The sequence below is a fragment of the Nerophis lumbriciformis genome, linkage group LG09 (assembly GCF_033978685.3).
Source record: "Nerophis lumbriciformis linkage group LG09, RoL_Nlum_v2.1, whole genome shotgun sequence".
Lineage (NCBI taxonomy): Eukaryota > Metazoa > Chordata > Actinopteri > Syngnathiformes > Syngnathidae > Nerophis > Nerophis lumbriciformis.
In genome coordinates this window covers 30,330,709-30,354,852 of record NC_084556.2, presented here as the reverse complement: position 1 = coordinate 30,354,852, position 24,144 = coordinate 30,330,709, and the positions used below count along the sequence as shown (strand labels likewise).

At 39.3% G+C, this 24,144-nt stretch overlaps 1 protein-coding gene across 1 annotated transcript; it reads left to right on the top strand.

Moving 5' to 3' along the window:
* The first annotated feature begins 744 nt into the window (after positions 1 to 744).
* LOC133607293 (uncharacterized) lies at positions 745 to 19,497 on the top strand. Its single transcript, XM_061961777.2, has 8 exons — positions 745 to 782; positions 1,907 to 2,097; positions 2,205 to 4,140; positions 8,719 to 8,747; positions 8,826 to 8,984; positions 9,059 to 9,125; positions 12,173 to 12,277; positions 16,548 to 19,497. The coding sequence occupies exons 2-8, from the start codon at positions 1,910 to 1,912 to the stop codon at positions 17,325 to 17,327; spliced, it is 3,264 nt and encodes a 1,087-aa protein (XP_061817761.1). The 5' UTR covers positions 745 to 782; positions 1,907 to 1,909; the 3' UTR covers positions 17,328 to 19,497.
* Positions 19,498 to 24,144: the final 4,647 nt, after the last annotated feature.

The following is a 24,144-nucleotide window of genomic DNA, read 5'->3' as shown; positions in this document are numbered from 1 at the left end:
TCTAAAGCTGTCTTGTCTCCGATAAAAGTAGCTTGCCACATGACGTCAAACGTATCGATAACGGCGTTGTAACGTACATAAAAGTAATTATTTTGATTACTCGTTACTAGAAAAACTAACAGTAACGCTGTTATGTAACGCCGTTTTTTTCTAAACACTGGTCATAAGGTTAGGGGTTTTCATATACATTCATGTACAAAGTTGGTATACATTCATATACCTGCCACTGTTTTTTGAGTAATTTCACTTGATCAAACCTTTTCAAACAGTCTAAACTACAAAATAATACAAGTACAGTATCTACTATGATTCGTGCTGATATTGAATCGGATTAATATCAGTATCACCCAATGCTCAAGGCTCCAATATCGATATGGTATTGGAAAGGAAAATTTGTATAGGGACACCCCTCGTTAATGAACAGTTTTTTTGATCTGTTTCATATACCTTTTAGTAACACTTATAGAGTAAAATGATGTACAGTTTGTTGCTGTCAAAGTCTAATCCCAACAATTGACCCCTACTGCATGTCATTGGGTGACACTGGAGTTTATTGAATAGTGCGTGTGCGTGCTTGTGTGTGTGTGTGTGTGTGTGTGTGTGTGTGTGTGTGTGTGTGTGTGTGTGTGTGTGTGTGTGTGTGTGTGTGTGTGTGTGTGTGTGTGTGTGTGTGTGTTTCATCCACGCTTCAGTGTTCAATTAGAAAGTGCATTACAGAGAGAACCTCATTTTGCACCAGTGAACATCTCTGCCTGCCTCGTCCTGACAGCTGCTTTAAGACTGTAAGTAAATATGTATTTATGTGTGCCATACCTATCATAATTGGTCAATGCTTAATTAATTTAAAGCTCCTTCAACTAGATTGATCAAAACTTTAAAAAGCTGCATTGTTCAAAATAAACCATTTCAGCTTAAATGTATTTAAACTTGTTAAATTAGCCTTAGTAAATATTAAGTTCTTGTTTTTTTCTTAAACTATATGAATGATCTTATCTTACATGAATATATTAGGCAGCAAAAAGTTCACGATCAGTACTTCAGAGTTATACACATTTTTTTCTCCCCCCCAATTCAGTGCAGCAACGTAATCAATACATGATGTGACAAGGTTAAACAAAATGTGCATATTATATACAGTATTTATGCACTGACTTAGGGAACATTATTAGTATTAAACAAAACTATTGATATAATGTTATATTCTTATATGTATACTGTATATGTGTGTGTAAATATATATACATACATATATGCACACATACACTTACATATACACACGTACTGTATATACACATATACAGTTTGTGTATGTATGAATAATTTAGAAATATAAAGTTACTATTACCTACTAAAGTTCATACATATATATATAGTAAGTAAAAATATATATACATATTTTTTAATTTTAAAATAAGAATATTTTGAAGTGTGTGTGTGTGTGTGTGTGTATAAATATACACATATATACATATGGATGTATATATTATAAACTAATACTAATTTAATATATTAATATTTTTATAAATATTAATGTTTTGTACAATTATAATTATTTTAATAGTTTTTTAACATTTGAAAAATGATAATTTTATTGTATCATTTTGTTATCTTTATTATGTGTTATATTTAAACTATATTGAATATAACAATGTTATAATAAACCTACTAAAATCATCAATATACTTTATACTAATACCAAAAATACTATATACTGACACAATTTTTAATATTTCATATAATCTTTTATAAATATCAATGTTTTGTACAATATTAATAAACAATATATTAGATATTCTATATAATGTAAATATAATACTTTTATAAAAAAATTCAAATGGAAACATTTGCAATGTTATACTTTTGTTATCTTTAATATGTGTTAATACTTTAATACTTGCTTCATCAGGGCATGAGCAGAAGATCGAAAGGTGATAAATCAGAAATGTGTGACCATCAAGAAAAAAACAAGAGCAAAAAGCCAGATGTCAAAGGTCACGCAATGAAGCAGCACCACTCCAGACAGGACCATCGTCATCCCCATCATAATCATATTCATCATCATCATTCCCACCAGTCAGACGACGACGACTCCCAGGAGTGAGTCATTTCGAATATTCTTCAGTTCTCTCTTCTGTTTATTTACTGTTTAAATGGATTTAATTATTTTTAATGTGTGACTTGTTTTTGTTTCAAAAATACTTCAGCACACGTTCCACAGCAGAAGACAGCTTGCTCAGTGATCATCAGCGTTCTTTTCACCATTACCACCGCACCCCCCGCCATCGCCGGCTCTCTCTTTCCGAAACGTCTTTCACGTCTTCATTCGGATCCTCCTCGTCCTCTTCATCGACATCGACCTCATCTTCTTCGTCTTCCTCAATCTCTCACTCCTCCTCCTCCTCGTCGGCATCTTCCTCCAGTCTGTCATCCGAGAGCAGCAGCGAAGGTTCTGGAAAACTTCTCCTTAGGAGGCCTCAGCACTCCTTGTCTTGCACGGACATTTCAAGGAAGCCCAAGTCTGTCCAGGACGCTTCGATCGGTCAAGCAGATTGTTTACCGAAGCAGAAATCCAAGTCTTCCGACAACGGCGCTCAGAAGAAGACACAAAAGAATGCGATTATTTCAGCAAATGATGGCAATTTCCGCAAATCCAAATCGATGGAGGCGCTCACTAGCCGCACGGAAGGAGAAGAAGACGCCAGCGAAGATGAAAAAGAACTGGAAAAAAGAAAAATCCTAGTCAAACAAAATTTATTGAAAGAGAAAATGAAGTTCTCCGCCTTCCTCAATGAGATCACCCGACAGGTGTTGAGCCCAATGAGACTCAGCACCTTAGGGGTGACGGATGCACAGAAACAAACAGGATCCGTCAAATCCGGGAAGTCGGAGAACAACCAGAGGAGTCGACCTGTCAGCGCCGACTCTGCCAGCTCCAGCACTCAGCTGCCCAAGTCCAAATCCTCCCACCAGCATCGCCGCCGTCACTCGCCGGACCCCGGCGAGCACATGCAGCCCAGACCCAAAAGCTGCCCGGAAAGACGTTCGTCACGGTCGCAAACTTCTCAGCATCACTCCAATTCCCCGTCTTGTAAACGCCACCAAGGGAATCGTCGTCAGCATCACCGTGGCGACTCCAACGGTTATCGTCATCGCGACGCAAGTCCTCACCGCCATCACAGATACTACAGTCCTGTCTTTTCCGACTATGGAGACCACGATGGTTCCACTCATCATCATCGCCATCGCCATGAAGACAAACATGATGGCGAGCGATACAGCCCGGATGATCACCATCGTCGCCAAGACTCTTCTGCTCGACACCACAATGACCATAATTTCCATTATCGCCATGGAGATCACTATTTTACCTCTCGTCCCCGTGACGAGCACCACGACCGAACCCCGTCTCATCATGAGCTTCACAGCAGGGCATCATCACAGCACCATGACAACCACTTAAATACAAAACGTCCCGTTACGCCACGTCGAGACTACAGAGACCGCCTCTACCCTAAACATCACCACCGGGGTGACCAACATGGCTTTGCTCCGCGTCACAATTCCGAGGAGCAACATCATCACGGTGATCAACAACAAAGTGCCATCCATCACCAGCATCCACACCAGCGAGGTCAGGCTAAAGATCACCATGGAGACCACCGCAGTTCAGGTCGTCAGCATCATCATCATCATCATCATGGAAACCACCAGAGTCTAAACCAACATCATCACCACGGAGATGACCTCAGCGAGGAGCAGCAGCCTGATGACGAGGAAAGTTTGTGTCATAAGCACCGGCAGGGCGATGATAACCATCACCATGGAAACAAACACGTTCAGCAACACCGTGAAAACCAGCTCCATCAACACAGTCATGGAGAACGCCACCATAGGGACCACCACAGTCCAAACAGTAGAGATCAACACAATCACAACAGTCATCAAGAGCATGAAGAACACCAAAGCCTGCACCATCCTGAGTCACAGCAAAACAAAGCCCAACCAAAAAACAACAACAAGGACCCCCACACTGATGTTAAAAGTCTGCCTGCACACCAGAAGAACTCAAGTAGGAACAGCAGCAGCTTCTGCAGTCAAGAAGAGGAGCAAACTGACTTCACCGGACCTTCAATACCACAAGTACGGCCTTATTTAACACAGTACCACTGCAATAACCACCTTTGGGAACAAAAGTATGGAGGGCCAAATGGTACAAAATTCAAATAAAAAAACATTTTAAATAATTATTTAAACTGGTATTTAATTAATTATTATCAAAATTAAATACATAAATGAGTCGTACAATTGTCATTGATTTAATAAATGTAAAATATTTTTGTTATTATTTAATCAATTAATTAATTATTAATTTAATTATTTCAGGATTTATATTACTTATTTCACAATTAAAATAATTATGGATTTCATCCATCCATCAATTTCCTACAGCTTGTCCCTTTCGGGGTCGCGGGGGGTGTCAACCGAAGAAGCAGAGGGGTACTGGTCGATATATCTTGGTCGGAAAGTGTGGAAACAACTCCGACAACTTCAATACATTCCTCTCCTTTATTATAGGGATGCTCTGGTTCAGCAGGTCTTTCACATACTCTCAGACTTTTTAAAATATCTCCCTCCAACACCTGAAAAATGCTGAGTATATCCTGCATGGCTGCCAAAAGACTTCCAAAGTTCCAAGCTTCAGACCAAAGTACTGATTGGACTAGATTTGTTTTAGCCCTGCCCACTGACTTGGATAGTAGACTTTGACAGATAGAATACATTCATAAACCAGTGTGTCAGAACTTCATGCATTCATCTATTTTATCTTGTACCGAGGATGTCGTTGTGGCTTGTGCAGCCCTTTGAGACACTTGTGATTTAGGGCTATATAAATAAACATTGATTGATTGATTGATTGATCTTAAAGTCAATGGGCGGGGCTAACACAAATCTAGTCCAATAATCGCAAAGTGGAAATGCCGGGTAACCAATTAGGTGTCAGGACCACTGACTTTGATGGCTGAGTTTGACTAATAAAATACATTCATGAATTGCTGACAAGGACCAAATGATATAAAATTAAATATATTAATATTTTTTAAATAATTACCTAAATGTGACAATTAATTATATCATTGACTACATCATGAAATAAATAATTAAATGTAACTTTAGATTAAATACATTATTCACCAAATGATTCCCGAGCGCAGCCACCGCTGCTGCTCACTGTTCCCCTCACCTCCCAGGGGGTGAACGTGGGGATGGGTCAAATGCAGAGGACAATTTCACCACAGCTAGTGTGTTTGTTACTATTGTTGGGACTTTAGCTTTTAACTTTAATAACATATTTGTGTTTTTAATTTCAATTATAATTAAGTAATGACAAATTTAAGTGATTATTTTGAGATTTATTTAGTTATTCAATTTTGTCCCATTTGACTTTCCATATTCAAGAACCAAATGCAACTGAAACTGATAAAGACAATCTATGAATAATAATGTGATACAATCATCAGAAGCCTGACAAAGTTAACCCATGCAATTAATCACAAAAAAATGATTGCATGTATATAGATAAATCAGTACATTTATTTTGACCCTTCGTGCTCTTATATCTTAACCGCCATTGGTTTCCTGAAAGGAGGGGCAATTTGTTATATGGCCAGTGATCAGTGCAAAGGCTGGTGTGCTCACTTCAATGTTACATTATGCAAGCAAGTCAATTCCTGTGATTATTAATGATTTATCAAAACTTAAAAGTGTGGTGAAAATTAAACGTTTGATTGCATAATTACCTGTACGACAATATTTTACAAAAAAAAAAAAACTTTCTTTATCAATATTATTCGTATAAATACATTAAATACCAAACAGCTTTGACAGTAGGTGTAAAGTTTTTACTCTAAGGGCCGCGTACAGAAAAACAAAAAAATTATGCAATATACATATTATCTAGACCAGTGGTTCATATACTTTTTTCACCAAGTACCACCTCAGAAAACACTTGACTCTCCAAGTACCACCATAATGACCAACGTTAAAATACAGTAGCATAGTACGGCTAAGTATTCATTAAAAATCAGGCTTTATTTAACAAGTATGTACAATATTTTTGGCCACTGTAACATTATGCACAGTTCTATACAGTGACACTGTTAGAATATAGGGGAAAAAAAACACTACCGACTTGATTCTTTGGCGTACCACTAGATAGAGCCTGGGTACCACTAGTGGCAGAATCATGTATAGCAGGGGTGTCAAACTCAAATACAGAGTGGGCCAAAATTTAGAACTGAACAAAGCCGCGGGCCAAGGTTGAACAAATTAACCTTTTAATAGGGACCCAAACAAGTTGTGCATTGAATATTGAACAAGCAAGGCTTATATAACTTTATAGTGACATGCAAAATCCAGTTTCAAATAATAATAATAATAATAAAAAAATATCAATGGCATATCAAATACAATTTAAATAAAAATGTAATGCCTTTTTTCAATTTGCAGCCTTCTGATGTAAATATCACCATTAACTTTTTCCACAGGCTAATAAATTTGAAAATAAAATAACAATGAATAAACCAACCATTTAGGACTTTAAACTGCTCAGTTTGCAACACACTGATCTAATCTGATGTGCCCAAGCCAGATACCTGTCATCTTTTCTTGGATGCTAGTTCATTAATGTCGGGGCTCAGGCTGTGAGCTGAGGCAACCTTCATTATCGAACGAAGGTGTTCATCAGTCATTATATCTCGTAGTCCACCCGGACCACAGTCTTGCGGGCGTGCCTTAAAGGCACTGCCTTTAACGTCCTCTACGAGCTGATGTCACATCCGCTTGCAGTACTAACTCTTCCGGGACGCTACAAAATACACCCCCGCTACCACCTTGTAGCGTCCCGGAAGAGTTAGTGCTGCAAAGGATTCTGGGTATTTGTTCTGTTGTGTTTATGTTGTGTTACGGTGCCGATGTTCTCCTAAAATGTGTTTGTCATTTTTGTTTGGTGTGGGTTCACAGTGTATCGTATATTTCTGACAGTGTTAAAGTTGTTTATACGGCCACCCTCAGTGTAACCTGTATCGCAGGTGATCAAGTATACATTGCATTCACTTGTGTGTGCGTGCAGAAGCCGCACATATTATGTGACTAGGCCAGTACTCGTTGGACTGGATGAAAAGCGGATGTGACGATTTTCGGGAGGGGCACTGAAATTTGGGAGTCTCCCGGGAGGGTTGGCAAGTATGAGAATTAGCGGTGAAGGCGGTGTTACCGCGGCACCGCCGCTGTATATAATCGGCGGGCCAGCTCTAGTGTTAATTTGATATCGCCTCAAGGGCCAAGTGAAATTACACGGCGGGCCAAATTTGGCCCGCGGGCCAGAGTTTGGCACCCATGGTGTATAGAGAGAGAATGGACAGCTAAACGAGAGACGCCATGTTTGGTACCTACAGCGATTTTGCCAGGCAGAATGCAATCAATTCATTAATGTTCCTGATGAAATAAACCAAAATAATAAGTCTAAATATAGTTAATTAGTTTTAAATGTATTCCAGTTTATAATCTTACAATAAAACATGCATTTATGTTATCAAAGTTGTTCATTACTGTGCTATATACAGTATATGCCTGTGCTTTTACTTTTGCTTTTTTGAATATTTTTCATAGGTTTTGCTGTGGCAAGTCACTGCTTCCTGGTTTCATTATCACCATATCAACTTGAACTAAAGCTGCTTTTTACTGGAATATTTATTAGTTTAGTTTGGAATTTTGGTGACACATTCAGAAAAGGTGCAATTTTGAAGCAAAGTTTTGTCAGGCAAAGTGTATTAATTCACTGTTACTGAGAGTGCGACATACCACATTGCCCATTTGAGTGTATGCTTGCTTATCTCACACAAGAAACTGCATGTCGTTATTGGCTCTCCAGCCTACCTGGCGAACCTTCACTTCCCATATTTTTCTACTTTCTGGGTTGTGGGAAACTGCTTTGGAATTGCTTTGCACATTTTTTGCGAGTGGGGAATTCCCACACTCGGCAAATACTCTTCATTTAAAACAAACGTGTAATGAGAAAGTGCAGTGTTGCTTAGCTGCGTATTCAAACTGGTACATAACATGGCGCCCTGTCGTCACGTCAGTGCCTTTTGACCAATCATTGAGGACACCGCTTGAAACCGGGTTGTTCATTCTCTCTACATACACAACTCTGATTAGAGGTACACGTACCACAGTTTGAGAATCACTGACCTAGACCTCAAGGAAGTGTGTTAAATGTAGATTTAAATCATCACAGATTATATACTAATGTTGCTGGGATTTCATGTAACATTCAACATTTCTTCTTTTGAATTGTAAGATTAAGTCTAATTATTAAACACTGCCATGCCTACAATAATTAATTTTCTTACTGTATCCTCTTTAATAATAGTTACCAAGTCAATAATTTCCAGGTGTTTGATTATGGGGTCGACTTGTCCAGGGTGTACCCCGCCTTCCGCCCGATTGTAGCTGAGATAGGCTCCAGCGCCCCCCGTGACCCCGAAGGGAATAAGCGTTAGAAAATGGATGGATGGATGGATGATTATGGGGTTATGCAATGTTCATTTCAATCATTTGTACCTATGGATTTTTCACGAGTTGTTACAAAACAGGTTGTTCTGCAAAATGTAATAAGCAAACGGAAACAATCCTTTTATTCTCTCTGTTGGAATACAGGAAAGGACACGTGAAACGGGAAAGATGATGTAAGTGTGGACCAATATTCTGATTTAAAAATGTAGATTGATATTCTTATATGCCTTTTGGTGTCATGTTCCTTGTAGGCTCCTCCAAAAAGACAGTGAAGGTCTCCACCAGAGTTTGTTGAACTCAGCAGTCCCGATGGAATGTTTTGGAGAATTCCTAAGCGGCCAAAAGCTTCTAGAAGAGGAGCTCCAGAGGACGCGTCTGGAATTGAGCAACCTTACAGAGAATTTTAAAATGTGAACAGTCAAAATGGCGTGTTGCTGTCTGGAAAGCGCCGTGTGTTAAATTTGTTCTTCTGCTTTGTGTTCAGCCTTCATGAGAACTGTTCATCCACACAACAGACAAACAACCTTCTAGAACAAAAGCTTAACTCTGTGGTAAGATCTTTTTAAAAGACAATATGGAATACTCACAAAAAGTGTGTAAATTTCGACATTGTTATTGGACTATAAAAGATACGGTTTACAAAATTCTAAATAAGTTTTAAACATGAAATAACACCCATAAGTAACCTTTTTTCTCACTTTCTTCTCGTTTGTCACCTGGCCACCGCGACACGGCCACGATGTGGAAATACTTTGTCACGTCCTGGGTGATTCCTCTCATTTATAACTTCCATGTGCCGAAATCATGTGTGTTGTTCTGCCAAAAGATGGTCAACAGTTGCAGCTACGATCACGAGCATTGTTGGTAGCATTCCGTCTCGTTAGCAATGCGTGTCCGGCGTTGTCATTCCACATAGCTCACGCCAAAGTTGTGTTATTGAAGACGAAGACGAAGTACATCTTGAATCGAGAGAGTTCGTCTCATCTTTGCCAGGACAGTTGTGCATCGCTGATAGCAGTTTCAGTTAGTTTGAAGTGCGGGTTAGTCCATTGCTACGTCTCGCTGTCGTATTTTGACATCACTGGCGTCAAAGTCTCACCAATGTGGAGATGTGTTATTGATGAGGCAGGAGTTGAAGATGAAGTCCATCAACAAGTTGTTCTGCCAAAAGTTGGTCAACTTGAGCTTGACATGGTAAAGATATAGTCAAGATTATGTTGTTGTTAGCATTGTTTACCCTGAACTCGGAAACGGAAGTCCCGTTTTGTGAATATCTTAATTTGTCCTTTTTTAAACTTTTCACTGTTTATGTTCAACTTTTCAATATTTCACTACTTTTCGCGCATCTTGTGTAACTTCCAACAAGGAGCCAACTTTCCTGCTTTTTTCCAGGAAATCTTGTATATTTTCCCTTGTTTTGCGCCTTCCTGTTCCTGTAATTTTCTTGTTAATTACCATTAATAGTTGAAAAAAACCTCTCCAGGACTGTCTGAAGCCGTAGGAACAAAGCTTGCAGTTCACTCAGCAACACTTTAAAAATCAGCGTAACAATGACGGGGTTTGTGAAAGGCAGTCCGGCAAGTCGCATGTTTTATGATTCGAACAAATCGACAGTGCCAGAGAGATGGATGGACATGAAGACGACAAAGAAGGCATATCTGTGAAGGAAAAACAAATTAAAATCTTGACAAATAGGACACTATTATCCTTACGTAAAGAAGAGCAGGATAGGTCCCACGCAATCATGCTTTTTAGAACACGCCGAGTAAGAAATGATGCATATTCCACAATATTTTTTGGCTTAAATTAAGCATTTTCAAGAAAAAAAAATGGCAAAATATCAATACTTTCGTAGAATTGAGTAGACCAAACCAATCAGAGCACGCTGTTCAGTTTCATGGCCGCTAATTGGCTCAGCCTCAGGCAACGTTACTGTAATGCAGGTATTCTCAAACCGTGGTACGCGGGCTCCATCTAGGGGTACACCAAACGAGGGGACGACTGTACATACTAAATTCACTATGAGAGTAGCTGGATAGCTCAGAGGGTTATTGACACTACTGTAGCTCTGGATGAAAATTATTAATTTTCCCAGGATATTTCCCATGAGTAGACCTGTGACTCTTCCAGTCTCTCTATATCTAGGTTGTAACCTCCTGATGACACTCGGTGGCCACTTTTCTGAGAACTTCACAATGGCAAGGCTATATTTTTGATCAGTTCTTTGGTGTCTTCTTGGTCTCACAATGTCAACATGTTAACAGCATGATAGACATCCATTGGTCAATTCCTGGAGACACTCTCTTTTACTGCACATTCATGTTATCATGCTCCTACATGTGGCGTTATGCTATGTTTTCAAACATGTAGGAGAAATGTACCACTTTTTATGGGCATTTTAGAAGCAGTCCTGCAATGCATCTGCATTGAAACCACCTTTTTTTTTTTTTTTTCACCGCCGAAAGTGTGCTCATTGAAAAAAAGCCTGTACTTACTCCGCTCAAAACTCAAAATACACACTTAAAGAAGTTTTTTTTTTCATATAATAAATACTTTAATAATATATATTTTTTGTGGAAAAAAACGAACATCATTAGAAAAATACTATAGGACACCAAAACACATAAATTGAATGTATTTTAGCCAACTCCATAAGTCCTTTATAGCAGCTATAAAATTATAAAATAAAGTTGCTGAAAGACGGTATGTCTAATATTTTTTTTAATTTCTGACCATCCAAAATGTTGACACGCACGTAGGACGGAGGATTCTCGTCTGTCCATCATCTGTCATCTGTCACCGCAAGCACTGATTCTGCAGCCGTGTGTGAAACTGTCAGTTTGCACATCCTTGCGAAATAAAACGCAAAATAGTGCTCGTCATGAGTGTTGATAAATCACATTGCGTGTGCTAAATAATTATATGTGCACCTTCTCCTTACAGTATTGAGGGCATTTTGATGATCATCATAAGTTTAGCATATTATTGAAGACAGAGACGCAAAATGTATTGCACGCCTTATTCTGCTCACTCAATCCACTTTGCACACGTTTAGTAGATCAACTTTGCGTGTGCTATCAAGTTTGCACATGTTTTAGTAAATCCGGCCCATAGTCCACTGTTCAGGTCCTTGTTAGAAAACAGCAAATTGAACAGTTGGACATGTGATTCAAAAGTTTAGAGAAGGTCAAATGAAGTTAAGGTTTTAGTTCATTTGAGCTTTTTCCTGAAATTTTACCGGAACTGGTGAGCTGTATATTTACAGCAGGGGTCCCCAATATATATATATATATATATATTCCTCGCGCACTAATTAACTGAAAGAGCGCGCACTTGCGGCGCGATGATGTCACGTCATCGATGGGAAAATGCAATTTTACACAATATGATTTGCCTGAGCGGCTAGGAGACCCAGAGAGTAACAAGCGGTAGAAAATGGATTAGAAAGGACAGATTTTTTTTAAATGTGCGCGGGCCGTAGTTTGGGGACCCCTGATTTACAGTATATACATACAGTAGGACACACTTTTCTGGGACATATTCAATATGGCTAAAATCATCCATTTGTTGAGCTGTTTGTGTGCTTCTTGTTTGACAGACTCAGAGTATGGAAGGGGAGCGTGAGAGGTTAAGCAGACGTATTTCAGCATTGACGGAACAACTAGCAGGTGCCACATTTTCTAACGATGTGGACGGATTTAATGTAAGTCATTTGCTTCCATTTAAAGTAAAATATAACCAAAACATGACTGCATTGAAAAATCTGTTCATCTTTAACACCATACTAATTGACCTCAAGTAATGAATGTAGTTATTTTATGCACATCTGTCATAGAATCATGATACACTTATACGATGTAATAAGAATCAACACAACATATTCAACTTCACATTGTGTTGTGTCAACTATGACTGTGTTGACTTGAATATAAGACTACCCTGAATATAAGTTGAACCCTCTTTTTCCATTTTTACAAAATGTTTTAAATAAGAATCATATAAAATAAATAATAAATTGTAACATAAACATCTAATTCTTGATTGCATGTAGAAAGAGGATTTATATGTGTTGCTGAAACAGGAAAACTCTCAAAAAAGTGTTCTCTACACTGTGAGGTGTGGTTTCCAAAGTACAGACCCGAGGGACGTTGGATGGTTCTAAAAATATTAAAGTACTACTAAAAAAAACATAAGTTGGACTAAACAAGCAAAAAGGTGTAAAGTAACAAGAAAAGGATAAAAAGGTGACGCTAATAACACAAAGCTGGCATGCAGGCTGTTTTTGTCTGTAAAAAAACTGTATTATGTTCTGGTTTTGAAAGAGAAAAATATCATAAGGGCTCTGCATCCTTTGATTTTTCAGTGTGCGGCCCTCAATGGAAAACATTCTGGACACCCCTCATGGACAGGGACATGTACATGGACAAATACAAAGTTCCTTCGCCACTTAGTGCATCATGCACCAGTGACTACTAAGGTTTTATATAAAATTACAGCAATTTTTTTTAGATTGTAAGAAGTGTTTTAAGTGCGTACGACGTGTTTATAACAGTGTATGAGAGCTGTGTGCAAGGCTTTCTTTAAATGCATATTACTGTCATGGTGACGGATGGTTGCTGTTGGTGTGACCCCAGGATCCAGGGACAGTAGGTGAAGAACAGATCATAAGGTTTTGAATTAGAACTCAGGAATCAACAGAACAATGTGGCATATACTGGATAATAAACTAGCATTGAGAGGTAGGCGACACTTGTAGATAAACTCTCCTGATTGGCAATCAGGGACTGGTGATGATAATAGCGCTCAGAAGCAAGGGGAAATCACTGCAGATTAAACCAAAACTGGAAACAGGACAAAATAAGAGTGCCAGACAGGAATAAACACTAAACACAGGATAACAACATAAAAACTGTCATGCAGAAAGTGACAACATTATTCATATAAATCATGGGGGACTGGGGGGGACCGGGGGGGATGGGGTCTTGAACGTAACCTCCACAGTAGTCGAGGGAACACTGTATTCCGAAACAAATACGTACAGTAGATCATTTTAATATTCTGCTTCTAAAATGTACTTTTACACTATGAAGTATTTAGCATAAAACTTTTGTCACGCACACAGAGGGAGATGAGAGCAGAGCAAGCACTGAAGCATTTTGACTAGCAGTACCTCGTCATCTAACGTCTACCAATGAAATGAAATTAAATACATTTATTTGGTGCGTGCCACCCCGCACCCAAAACAGCACAATTTTAACATGTAACAAGCATTTAAACAGAAAAACAAACTCTTTAGTGTCTTGCTCAAGGCCACAACGGACCTGACTAGGATGGCTGAAGCTGGGGATCAAACCAAGAACCCACAAGTTGCTAGAACGTCCGCTTGACCAACCGAGCCACACCGTCCTTAGTAATAATAATATAATAACAGTAATGCTGTACAGTATTTACTATGGAGAGTGGACTTCTACGGTATCTCTTTCTAGCTGTTTCTCTGTCAACACACCATCAGCAGCTTTTCCATATTTTCGTGAATAAATGTTCAGCATTTAAATATTATTTCTAACGTCGTGGACTGGCTATAGACTCATTTACAGATACGGTTGAATTATTTTTAATTATTTCTAACTCACTGAATATTATCCATTTTTTCTTCTTTGCACTGTGCTTCGCCTTGCTACACCAACCAACGGTGGGGACTTTTGAAACTCAAAGTTTGCTTGCAATTTCAAGTATAACTGCAGTATTAGACGAGAGACAGCTCTTGTCCCAAAGGACTCTTAAATTGGGGAACTCTTAAGTTGAGGTACCGCTGTATTTAGTCATCACTTCTGCAGACATTTTGTTGTAATATCAACACCAATCCTTGACTTTGCTCTGTGCAGCGTTTACATCTGAGCCCAAATCAGCATTTCTTTTTGAGACTTTTAGTCTTACATTGTATTTAATACGGTAATTTAGCAGAACTGTATGTTTGGTTTTGTAGTTTTAATTTGCATTAGTGGAAAACATTCTGAGAGCTGATTTTTTATTTGGCTACCCGAAGGTGGAGCAATATTAAATGCATCTTTCAGTATGAAACAGTGACAGCAACCATTTTAAACATATTGATGAATGAATACCACAGTGTGAATGAAAACTGAAATGTATTGTTTATTACATTTAGGGCCTGATCCAAATACAACGCGCTAAATAAAAGGTGCAAACTACAAAAGTATGCGTACTATTAGTGGGAGTGTTGCAGGTGTTATACTAAGTGCAGTTGATAACAAGTGCAGATCGCCCTATTTAAATGAGGATTTTGCATGTACTATATCGGTAATGCCCAACGAGACACTCATTTCCTTCTACAATCATGACATCATATATGCTCCAATGGCCCAACCTGTTCTGTTTCATTATGTTGTGGAAAGTGCAGCTCACACCACCTTTTGGGCATTGTTATAATAGCGTTATTAGAATTGCGGTCGAGACCACAGAACCTAATATTATTACACCGTAGGAGAGATGTGGTCATGGAGGCGCCAGTGTTATGATGGTGCGTCTGGAATGATCAAAAAATGCATGTAAGAATGCATGAAAATGTATGTTAGACACAGTTTTTCATTTAAAAAAAAAAAAAGGAATGCCGTTAAAAAAAACGCCAAGACAAAACAATTTAATTGAATGAATTTCAATCATTCCTTATATCATCCAGATGCTATAAAAATTTTAGATAACATATCTATTGTTTTTATGAAAGGCCATACTGTATGTTGACACACACGTAGGATTCTCTGTCCATCGTCTCTGTGCCTCATTGCCTCCATTTTTGCAGCCATTTCAAACGTGCTAAATATAGATGCTAAACAGCGGCAGCAGAACAGATTTTGTCTTGATGGATCACATTCCATGCACTAAATTTCTCTATTTCCATTTCCTCCTCCCAGTATTGTGGGCGTTCTGATGATCAGTATATATTCTGCATATTTATCATGCTCACTTAAAGGGGTTGTTTGCAACATTTACACAGATGCCTAGAGGGTGCCAACTTTCCAATGTCCATCCAATATATCCTGACGTAAAGCTGTAAGCGCCAATCATTTTATTTGGGCCGGTAACAGTTCTATGTGTGTACAATTTTATTTTCAGAATGTCAATGTTTTTAAACGTTTTACTGGAATGCATGTCATTTATTTGCCCAAAACTTGGCAACAGTTTCAATTTAATTTTTTTCAGGTTGTATTTTAAAGTGAAATTTGCCAACAAGCACACCAGTCGCAGTCTCCTCACTCATTTTTGTACTGACGTATACATTGATCTGATCACTGACCGTAGAGCGCTTAATGTAAAAGAGCTTGTCTGGGCAAAATAAATTGCATGGTTAATCTAAGTGTGTAAATGGATAATGCAATCGTTTTCTTGTTATTATTCACATGAGTTAACTAGTTAATTTTGACAGCCCTAGTTTTAAGACATGCAAACCTTTAGTAGATCAGGCCCAATATGTCTCATATTTCTATTTATGACAGTCCATATACAGTATGTTGACACACACATGTACAACGTGTGATTCTCTGGCCATCGTCTGTCTTTGAAGCATTTCAAACGTACTAAATATAGATGCAATTTTAGTCTTGAAAAATCACATTGCGTGTGCTAAATGACTATATTTACATCTCTTCCTCCCAGTATTGTGGCCGGCATATATTCTTCATATTCTTGAAGACAGACACGCTGAATGAATTGCGCTCCCTATTTGGCTTACTTAAGAAATGCAATCCTCTGCATAGTATACTGCAACCTTCTACAATCTTCCGTGTGCTGCAAAGTTTGCACATGTTCTATTCCATGCTTTTTTAGATGAATGTATGTTGGACCCCGTCAGGTTGTGCAGCTGGAACTAAATCGTTTCCAGTTTCTCTATGTTGATCCAAAATATTTCCTTTTCACTAAATAATCGTAATAATGTGCAAATCTGACTTAATTTCCAGGTAAAGTCTGTGTTGATCAAAAGCAACGACCATTTTCATCGGGATGATGCCATCATTCAGGGGATCCTCCCCATTGCCCCTCCTCCCATCCAATTCATGGACAGTCAAAACTATGAAAAGGTCAAAGCAGGAGGCCAGGAGCAAAGTCTAGGATCGGTTCCAGAGGAGGAGGAGTCAGACTGGTCAGAAATGGGGGAAGACATCCCGCGATTTCTACTGAACAGAGGCCAAGCATGGCGGCACAGGGAAGGAGACGTGGACAAAGACAGCGAGTCGGGTGGTGAGGAAATTGCTCGACGCCACTCTCCTCGACCTCTGCAGATACCCCATCTCCAGTTCACGATTCACAACGAGATTTTACCCATCGCGCCAACCAATGCATGCCCCTCCGGCATGACTGGCGACAGCACATTTAGGATCACCACAAGTCAGAATCTTGGTTCCACGATTCTGATCAGGTCGGCCAGCCTGGAGGAAATCCCTCTCGCATGCCAGCAAATGACAAAAGAGCTGAGAGGCACGGAGGCTATGATGGACCTCCACCACCCTGGAGGCGAATCTGTCGAGGATCTTGATAACGAGATTATTCATCATTGGAGAATAAGCAACGAAAGGGATGGGAGGGCATTGGAGGCAGAAAGCGCTCCGTGTAGTCTGCAGTCAGTCGAACAGATGCTCAACCACTTCATGAGCGAGCCAAAGAACAGTGAAGGAAGGTGTCAGGGATGGACAGGAGGAATGGCAGAAGAGGTGTTTGGAGGGGAGCAAACACAACTGTGAAGCCACTTTATTGAGCATTTTTCTTCAGTGAGGTTTTAATAATAATAATAATAATAATAACTGGGATTTATATAGCGCTTTTCTAAGTACCCAAAGTCGCTTTACATGTACATGTTTACATGTTGTAAAAGAAAGTGAAACCAATAGGAGGGGTTAAGATTGTCACAAACATACAAACATCTGCATCGTTACGTGCAACTGAACAGAAAACAAAGACATTAATCATTATTTAATATAACATGTTTATTGTAGCACTAGTTTGCAGTGTAAATAGATCAGGACCATGGATAGCTGCAAGTACCCAATACTGTATCATCACTTATGAATATTCATGTGTAGTTATTAGTTATATATTAAGGCACTGTTGAATATCTAATGCAAACTTGTAAATGTTAAGCACAGTCTACTAATCCACCCAACTAAACCAAGCTCAACTATTTGCCCACAATAGACCCAAATGAAGAGACCTGGTTGCCACATTTGGCTCTACACGCCTTGACGTGCAAGAGGACTAAAGAAAGAAGAAAGACAGTCTATTAAAATCTTGTAAAAGTAGCTGTCATGATCTGGCAGTTCTGCTGCAGCCTGTCTGCTTTTTGTTGCAGTGCCTGGTTTTCGGGTCACACTTGATATTCATTTCTTCTTGACTACTTAAGTTCTCCAGTTCATTCACTCGGCGCCAGTAGATTCCTGATGGTTAACCCTTCTAGTTGTGTTCATCTCCTCTGCTCTGGCTCCACTCACGTTTCTCGTTTCTGTGGCTCTGCCACCGGCGCTGCCGTGTAGTATTGACTGTTTCCTCTCTACAACTTTTGTATGCGTTTTCCAATTCTTAAGACCTTTTGTTTGCATCCTTCGTTGTTTTTCCTCACTCCTTTTTGAATGTGCTGTTTGTTATCATTGTTATTGTTTCTTCTCTACGTTGGGGTCCTAAAGCCAATCGTGACAGTAGCCTAACGTTAAAGACGTTTGTGATATGCTGTATGTAGTAATAGTATGTTTTGTTTTTGTAATAGACCTACTGTACAATTGTAATATTAATATCAACCTAATGTGTGGTAAAATATGTTTCCTCTGTGATGTTAATAATTAGAGAATACAGTATATAATACACAATTGCTTACATCTGGCCATGTACTACTAATACAATTACAGTCTAACAAAGACACTATTAAAATCCACGATGTGCTTTTTGTAAGCTACTTTTTGAACACATTCATTCATGCCTGAAAATTAATAACTTTTTAATACAATACCAACACTGTAAAAATATTACCAGGCTTCCACAGCATTTAACATTGTTTTTTTCAGAATGATATACTGTAATCAAAATTTGCTGTAACATTACAACAAATTACTGTGAAAAGTATTAGTTTTGATTATTCAATTAAGTATCCATCAATCCATCTTTTTCCGCTTATAGATCATGTCTTGGGGGAAGCAACCTAAGCAGAGAAGCCCAGACTTCCCTCTCCCCAGCCACTTCGTCCAGCTCCTCCCTGGCCCAGCTGGGAGACATAATCTCCCCAACGTGTCATGGGTCTTTGCCATGGCCTCCTACCTAGTTACTTATTTAATTATTAATCATTAGTATGCTGTTAAAACAAGAGAGTAATTAACTATAAAAGTACAACTGTGAATTTATAGCATTTAGTTGAAACCTTTTTGTAATTAACTAAAATCACAGCTCTGCTGTTACAGTAAATTGCTGTAAAGATAATTCCCAGCAAATTACTGTAAATGTTACTGTGAAAGTAATGCAATTATTAGCCAGTACTTTGCTGGAAATTTAAAATAAACGGGTTTTTTTTACAGTGAACTGTTCAAGTGGATAAAAAAAATGTTTTATTTGCGACAGTGATTATGATGTGAAATATATTCTAAACTTTACCCATGCAAAATGTTATGTCTACAAATGATCAAAGAGAACACCTGGAATAAAATAATACATTATTGAAATGGACAGACTTTTTAATTTGCTTAGCAAACTGGACAAACTAATTTTCCTTATTACATATGAATTATACATTGTACTCCTCTTTTAGCATTTCGTATATTTTCACTATTTGTATGTGATGTTTATTGTACTTGTTTGTGTATATATGCAGTAGTTGATTTCTAATAGTATTGCATTCAAGTGTGTATCTTATTACATAAACCCAATAAAGAAGAAAACACACACCATTAAACATTTGTGTGGTTTCTCTTTTCCGGGAGCTGTTTGTTTGTTTTTTGTCTCAGTTCACGAAAAATAGACGACTATTTTGGCTCCCAAACACCCCCTCTGATTTTTTTTTTTGCTGCTTGAATTGATTTGTGTAAAAAGAATGTCTAGTATAAAAAATATTTAATCATATCAAATAATTATTATCTATAAGGCTTCATGTATATGCTTAACTTCAAAACATTTTGACAAAAACAAACTAATGATAGAATACAAACACCAAGACCCATCCCAGTTGTGTTTATTATTTTTGCATTTCCAACGATTTACAGTGACAAACATCAACAAAACAATACACATCGAAATATGTTGTATACCTTTAGCAGAGGTTGGTAATCAGAAACACCGATCTACTGAAGGTTTGCCGAATAAATACATTTCTGCAATTATTCATTATAAATCTAATGAGATGTGTTTTTCAACATTATGAGACCCCTCTGGACATTGAATAGCAACCTTTAGTCACCTTTACATTCTTTTAATCCAATACAGTAAGGGTGCTTGAGGCTGAGCCAGTCAGTGGCCACGATACTGAACAGCATGCTCTGATTGGATTGGTCTCCTCATGGTGGCCAAATCTATTGTAGTATTGATTATTTTTTAGTTCAATGGGCCATTTTTATGCCTAAAAATGCTTTATTTAGTCCCCATATACATAGAATATGCTAAAGAAAAAATCTGCAATTGAGTGAAGTTGCAAATTTCCAAGCACTCTGTGGCAAGGGATGACTATTAAAACATGCGCAGACTTGATAGCATTAGCAAACCTGATCTACTAAGCTTATGTGCCAAGGATTGTGACTCCTAAATGAGCAAAATAGAGAGCACAATCCATTTAAAGTATTTGCCTTCACCAACAGCTCTTCGTCCAGCAAGGCCGCTGCTCCCAGTTATTCATCCAATGGGTTTGCTACCTCCAGTGCCGCTTCCTGTGGGTCTTCCGTCAACGCCACGTCCAGCCTCGCCCCCAGCTCGACCTCCAGCTCAGCAGCCTGCTCAGCCTCCAGCTCGTCCGTTGCTGAAGCCGCCTCCACCTCACCATTATCCCTGTAGGAGGCACTCGCGTCCCATGGGGCCCTGCCCTATGGCTAAGAAACACTGGTCTAGCAGTCAATCATTTTTGGCACAACGCAGGTGTCTCCCAATGTCATGACCCTACAATTTAATAACAGGATCAAAGTATGTGTACAACATGTCATCTGCGTAGACCAGTGTTTCTCATTTATTTTCTGTCACGCCCCCTCTAGGAGACGAGACACCCTGAATTGAAAATGTTTATGTGAACCTGACAAAATTTGTTTATATCTTCATTACCGGTAAACTAAAAAGGTACATATGTAGACTTGGTCATATCAATCAATCAATCAATCAATGTTTATTTATATAGCCCTAAATCACAAGTGTCTCAAAGGGCTGCACAAGCCACAACGACATCCTCGGTACAAAGCCCACATAAGGGCAAGGAAAAACTCACCCCAGTGGGACGTCGATGTGAATGACTATGAGAAACCTTGGAGAGGACCGCATATGTGCGTAACCCCCCCCCCCCTCCTCTAGGGGAGACCGAAAGCAATGGATGTCGAGTGGGTCTGACATAATATTGTGAGAGTCCAGTCCATAGTGGATCCAACATAATAGTAAGAGTCCAGCCCATAGTGGGGCCAGCAGGACACCATCCCGAGCGGAGACGGGTCAGCAGCGGAGAGATGTTCCCAGCCAATGCACAGGCGAGCGGTCCACCCCGGGTCCCGACTCTGGACAGCCAGCACTTCATCCATGGCCACCGGACCTGTGCCCCCCCCCCTCCACAAGGAACAGGGGAGCAGAGGAGAAAAGAAAAGAAACGGCAGATCAACTGGTCTAACAGGGGGGCTATTTAAAGGCTAGAGTATACAAATTAGTTTTAAGATGGGACTTAAATGCTTCTACTGAGGTAGCATCTCTAATTGTTACCGGGAGGGCATTCCATAGTACTGGAGCCCGAATAGAAAACGCTCTATAGCCCGCAGACTTTTTTTGGGCTCTGGGAATCACTAATAAGCCGGAGTTCTTTGAACGCAGATTTCTTGCCGGGACATATGGTACAATGCAATCGACAAGATAGGACGGAGCTAGACCGTGTAGTATTTTATACGCAAGTAGTAAAACCTTAAAGTCACATCTTAAGTGCACAGGAAGCCAGTGCAGGTGAGCCAGTATAGGCGTAATATGATCAAACATTCTTGTTCTTGTCAAAAGTCTAGCAGCCGCATTTTGTACCAACTGTAATCTTTTAATGCTAGACATAGGGAGACCCGAAAATAATACGTTACAGTAGTCGAGACGAGACGTAACGAACGCATGAATAATGATCTCAGCGTCGCTAGTGGATAAAATAGAACGAATTTTAGCGATATTACGGAGATGAAAGAAGGCCGTTTTAGTAACACTCTTAATGTGTGACTCAAAGGAGAGAGTTGGGTCGAAAATAATACCCAGATTCTTTACTGATTCGCCTTGTGTAATTGTTTGGTTGTCAAATGTTAAGGTGGTATTTTTAAATAAATGTCGGTGTTTAGCAGGACCGATAATCAGCATTTCCGTTTTCTTGGCGTTGAGTTGCAAGAAGTTAGCGGACATCCATTGTTTAATTTCATTAAGACACGCCTCCAGCTGACTACAATCTGGCGTGTTGGTCAGCTTTAGGGGCATGTAGAGTTGGGTGTCATCAGCGTAACAATGAAAGCTAACACCGTATTTGCGTATGATGTCGCCTAGCGGCAGCATGTAAATACTAAAGAGTGCAGGGCCAAGAACCGAACCCTGAGGAACTCCGCACGTTACCTTAACATAGTCCGAGGTCACATTATTATGGGAGACGCATTGCATCCTGTCAGTAAGATAAGAGTTAAACCACGACAAAGCTAAGTCTGACATACCAATACGTGTTTTGATACGCTCTAATAAAATATTATGATCGACGGTATCGAAAGCAGCGCTAAGATCAAGAAGCAGCAACATAGATGACGCATCAGAATCCATCGTTAGCAGTAGATCATTAGTCATTTTTGCGAGGGCTGTCTCCGTAGAGTGATTTGCCCTGAAACCGGATTGAAAAGGTTCACAGAGATTGTTAGACACTAAGTGTTCATTTAGCTGCTGTGCGACAATTTTTTCGAGGATTTTCGAAATAAAGGGAAGGTGGGACACCGGTCGGTAGTTTACCATGAGGTCAGGATCAAGGTTAGGTCTTTTGAGCAGAGGATGAATAACCGCTTTCTTGAATGCTAGGGGAACAGTGCCAGAGGAAAGTGATAAGTTTATAATATTTAGCACTGATGGACCTAATAATACAAAAAGCTCCTTGATAAGTTTCCCAGGAAGTGGGTCAAGTAAACATGTTGTTTGTTTTATCCCACTTACACGCCGTAATAGTTCCTCTAATGTTATTTCATCAAAAAGAGAGAGACTATTTTGTATTGCAGTATCCGTCGTAGATACAGTTGTATCTGTGTTAATAAAACCCAGTTGTAGCTGGGATGCGTTGTCTTTAATCTCCTTTCTAATGAGTTCAATTTTCTTATTAAAGAAATTCATAAAGTCATCTGCCGAGTGGGTGGAGCTATTGGGAGGAGTCCCTTGTTGGGTTAGCGATGCTACTGTACTAAACAAAAATTTAGGGTCGTTTTTGTTGAGGCGGATGAGATTTGAGTAATATTTAGCTTTAGCTAAGGTAAGCATGCGTTTATACGATATTAAACTATCACTCCATGCTTGATGGAAAACCTCAAGCTTGGTCGCGCGCCATTTGCGTTCCAACTTTCTACATGATCATTTATGAGCTCTGGTTTCTTCTGTAAACCATGGGGTGCGCCTTTTAGGGGCCCTTTTTTGTTTTAGCGGTGCTATACTATCAATGGTTGTGCGCAGGGCATTGTCAAAGTTGTTAGTTAGGTTATCAATAGAGCCGACATAATTTGGGAATGGTGCCATTACCGAAGGCAGTAGGTCAGCAAGAGTCATCGTTGTGGCAGCATTAATGTTGCGGCTGCTATAGCAGTTATTATTATTATTAGTTTGTTGACAATGAGTCAGAACTTTGAATTTTATAAGGTAATGATCGGACATTACTTTAGTATACGGGAGTACCATAACTTTGGAGGTGGTGACACCCCTGACCAGCACTAGATCTATCGTATTACCGTTGCGATGCGTAGGTTCATTTATTATTTGTGTAAGACCACAGCTATCAATTATAGTCTGGAGCGCCACGCACTGAGGGTCCGATGGGGTATTCATATGGATATTAAAGTCCCCCATTATGATTATATTGTCTGCGTGCGTCACTAGATCAGCAACGAACTCTGAGAATTCATTGATAAAGTTTGAGTAGGGCCCTGGGGGGCGGTAGATAACAGCCATATCGAGAGGCAGCGGTGCGACAGACCTCATAGAAAGCACCTCAAACGATTTGTATTTATTATTTAGGTTAGGGGTAAGGTTAAAGTTTTCATTGTATATTAGTGCGACCCCCCCCCCCCCACCCCTTTTAAGGGGACGGGCAATATGCGCATTCGTATAGTTAGGAGGAGATGCCTCATTTAGCGCAAAAAA

Bases quoted from the DNA above. Each gene is read 5' to 3' on its own strand.
- LOC133607293 (XM_061961777.2), top strand. From the start codon at position 1,910: ATGAGCAGAAGATCGAAAGGTGATAAATCAGAAATGTGTGACCATCAA. The intron at 2,098-2,204 runs GTGAGTCATTTC...AAAATACTTCAG, and splicing joins GACGACGACGACTCCCAGGA to CACACGTTCCACAGCAGAAG. The intron at 12,278-16,547 runs GTAAGTCATTTG...CTTAATTTCCAG, and splicing joins ACGATGTGGACGGATTTAAT to GTAAAGTCTGTGTTGATCAA.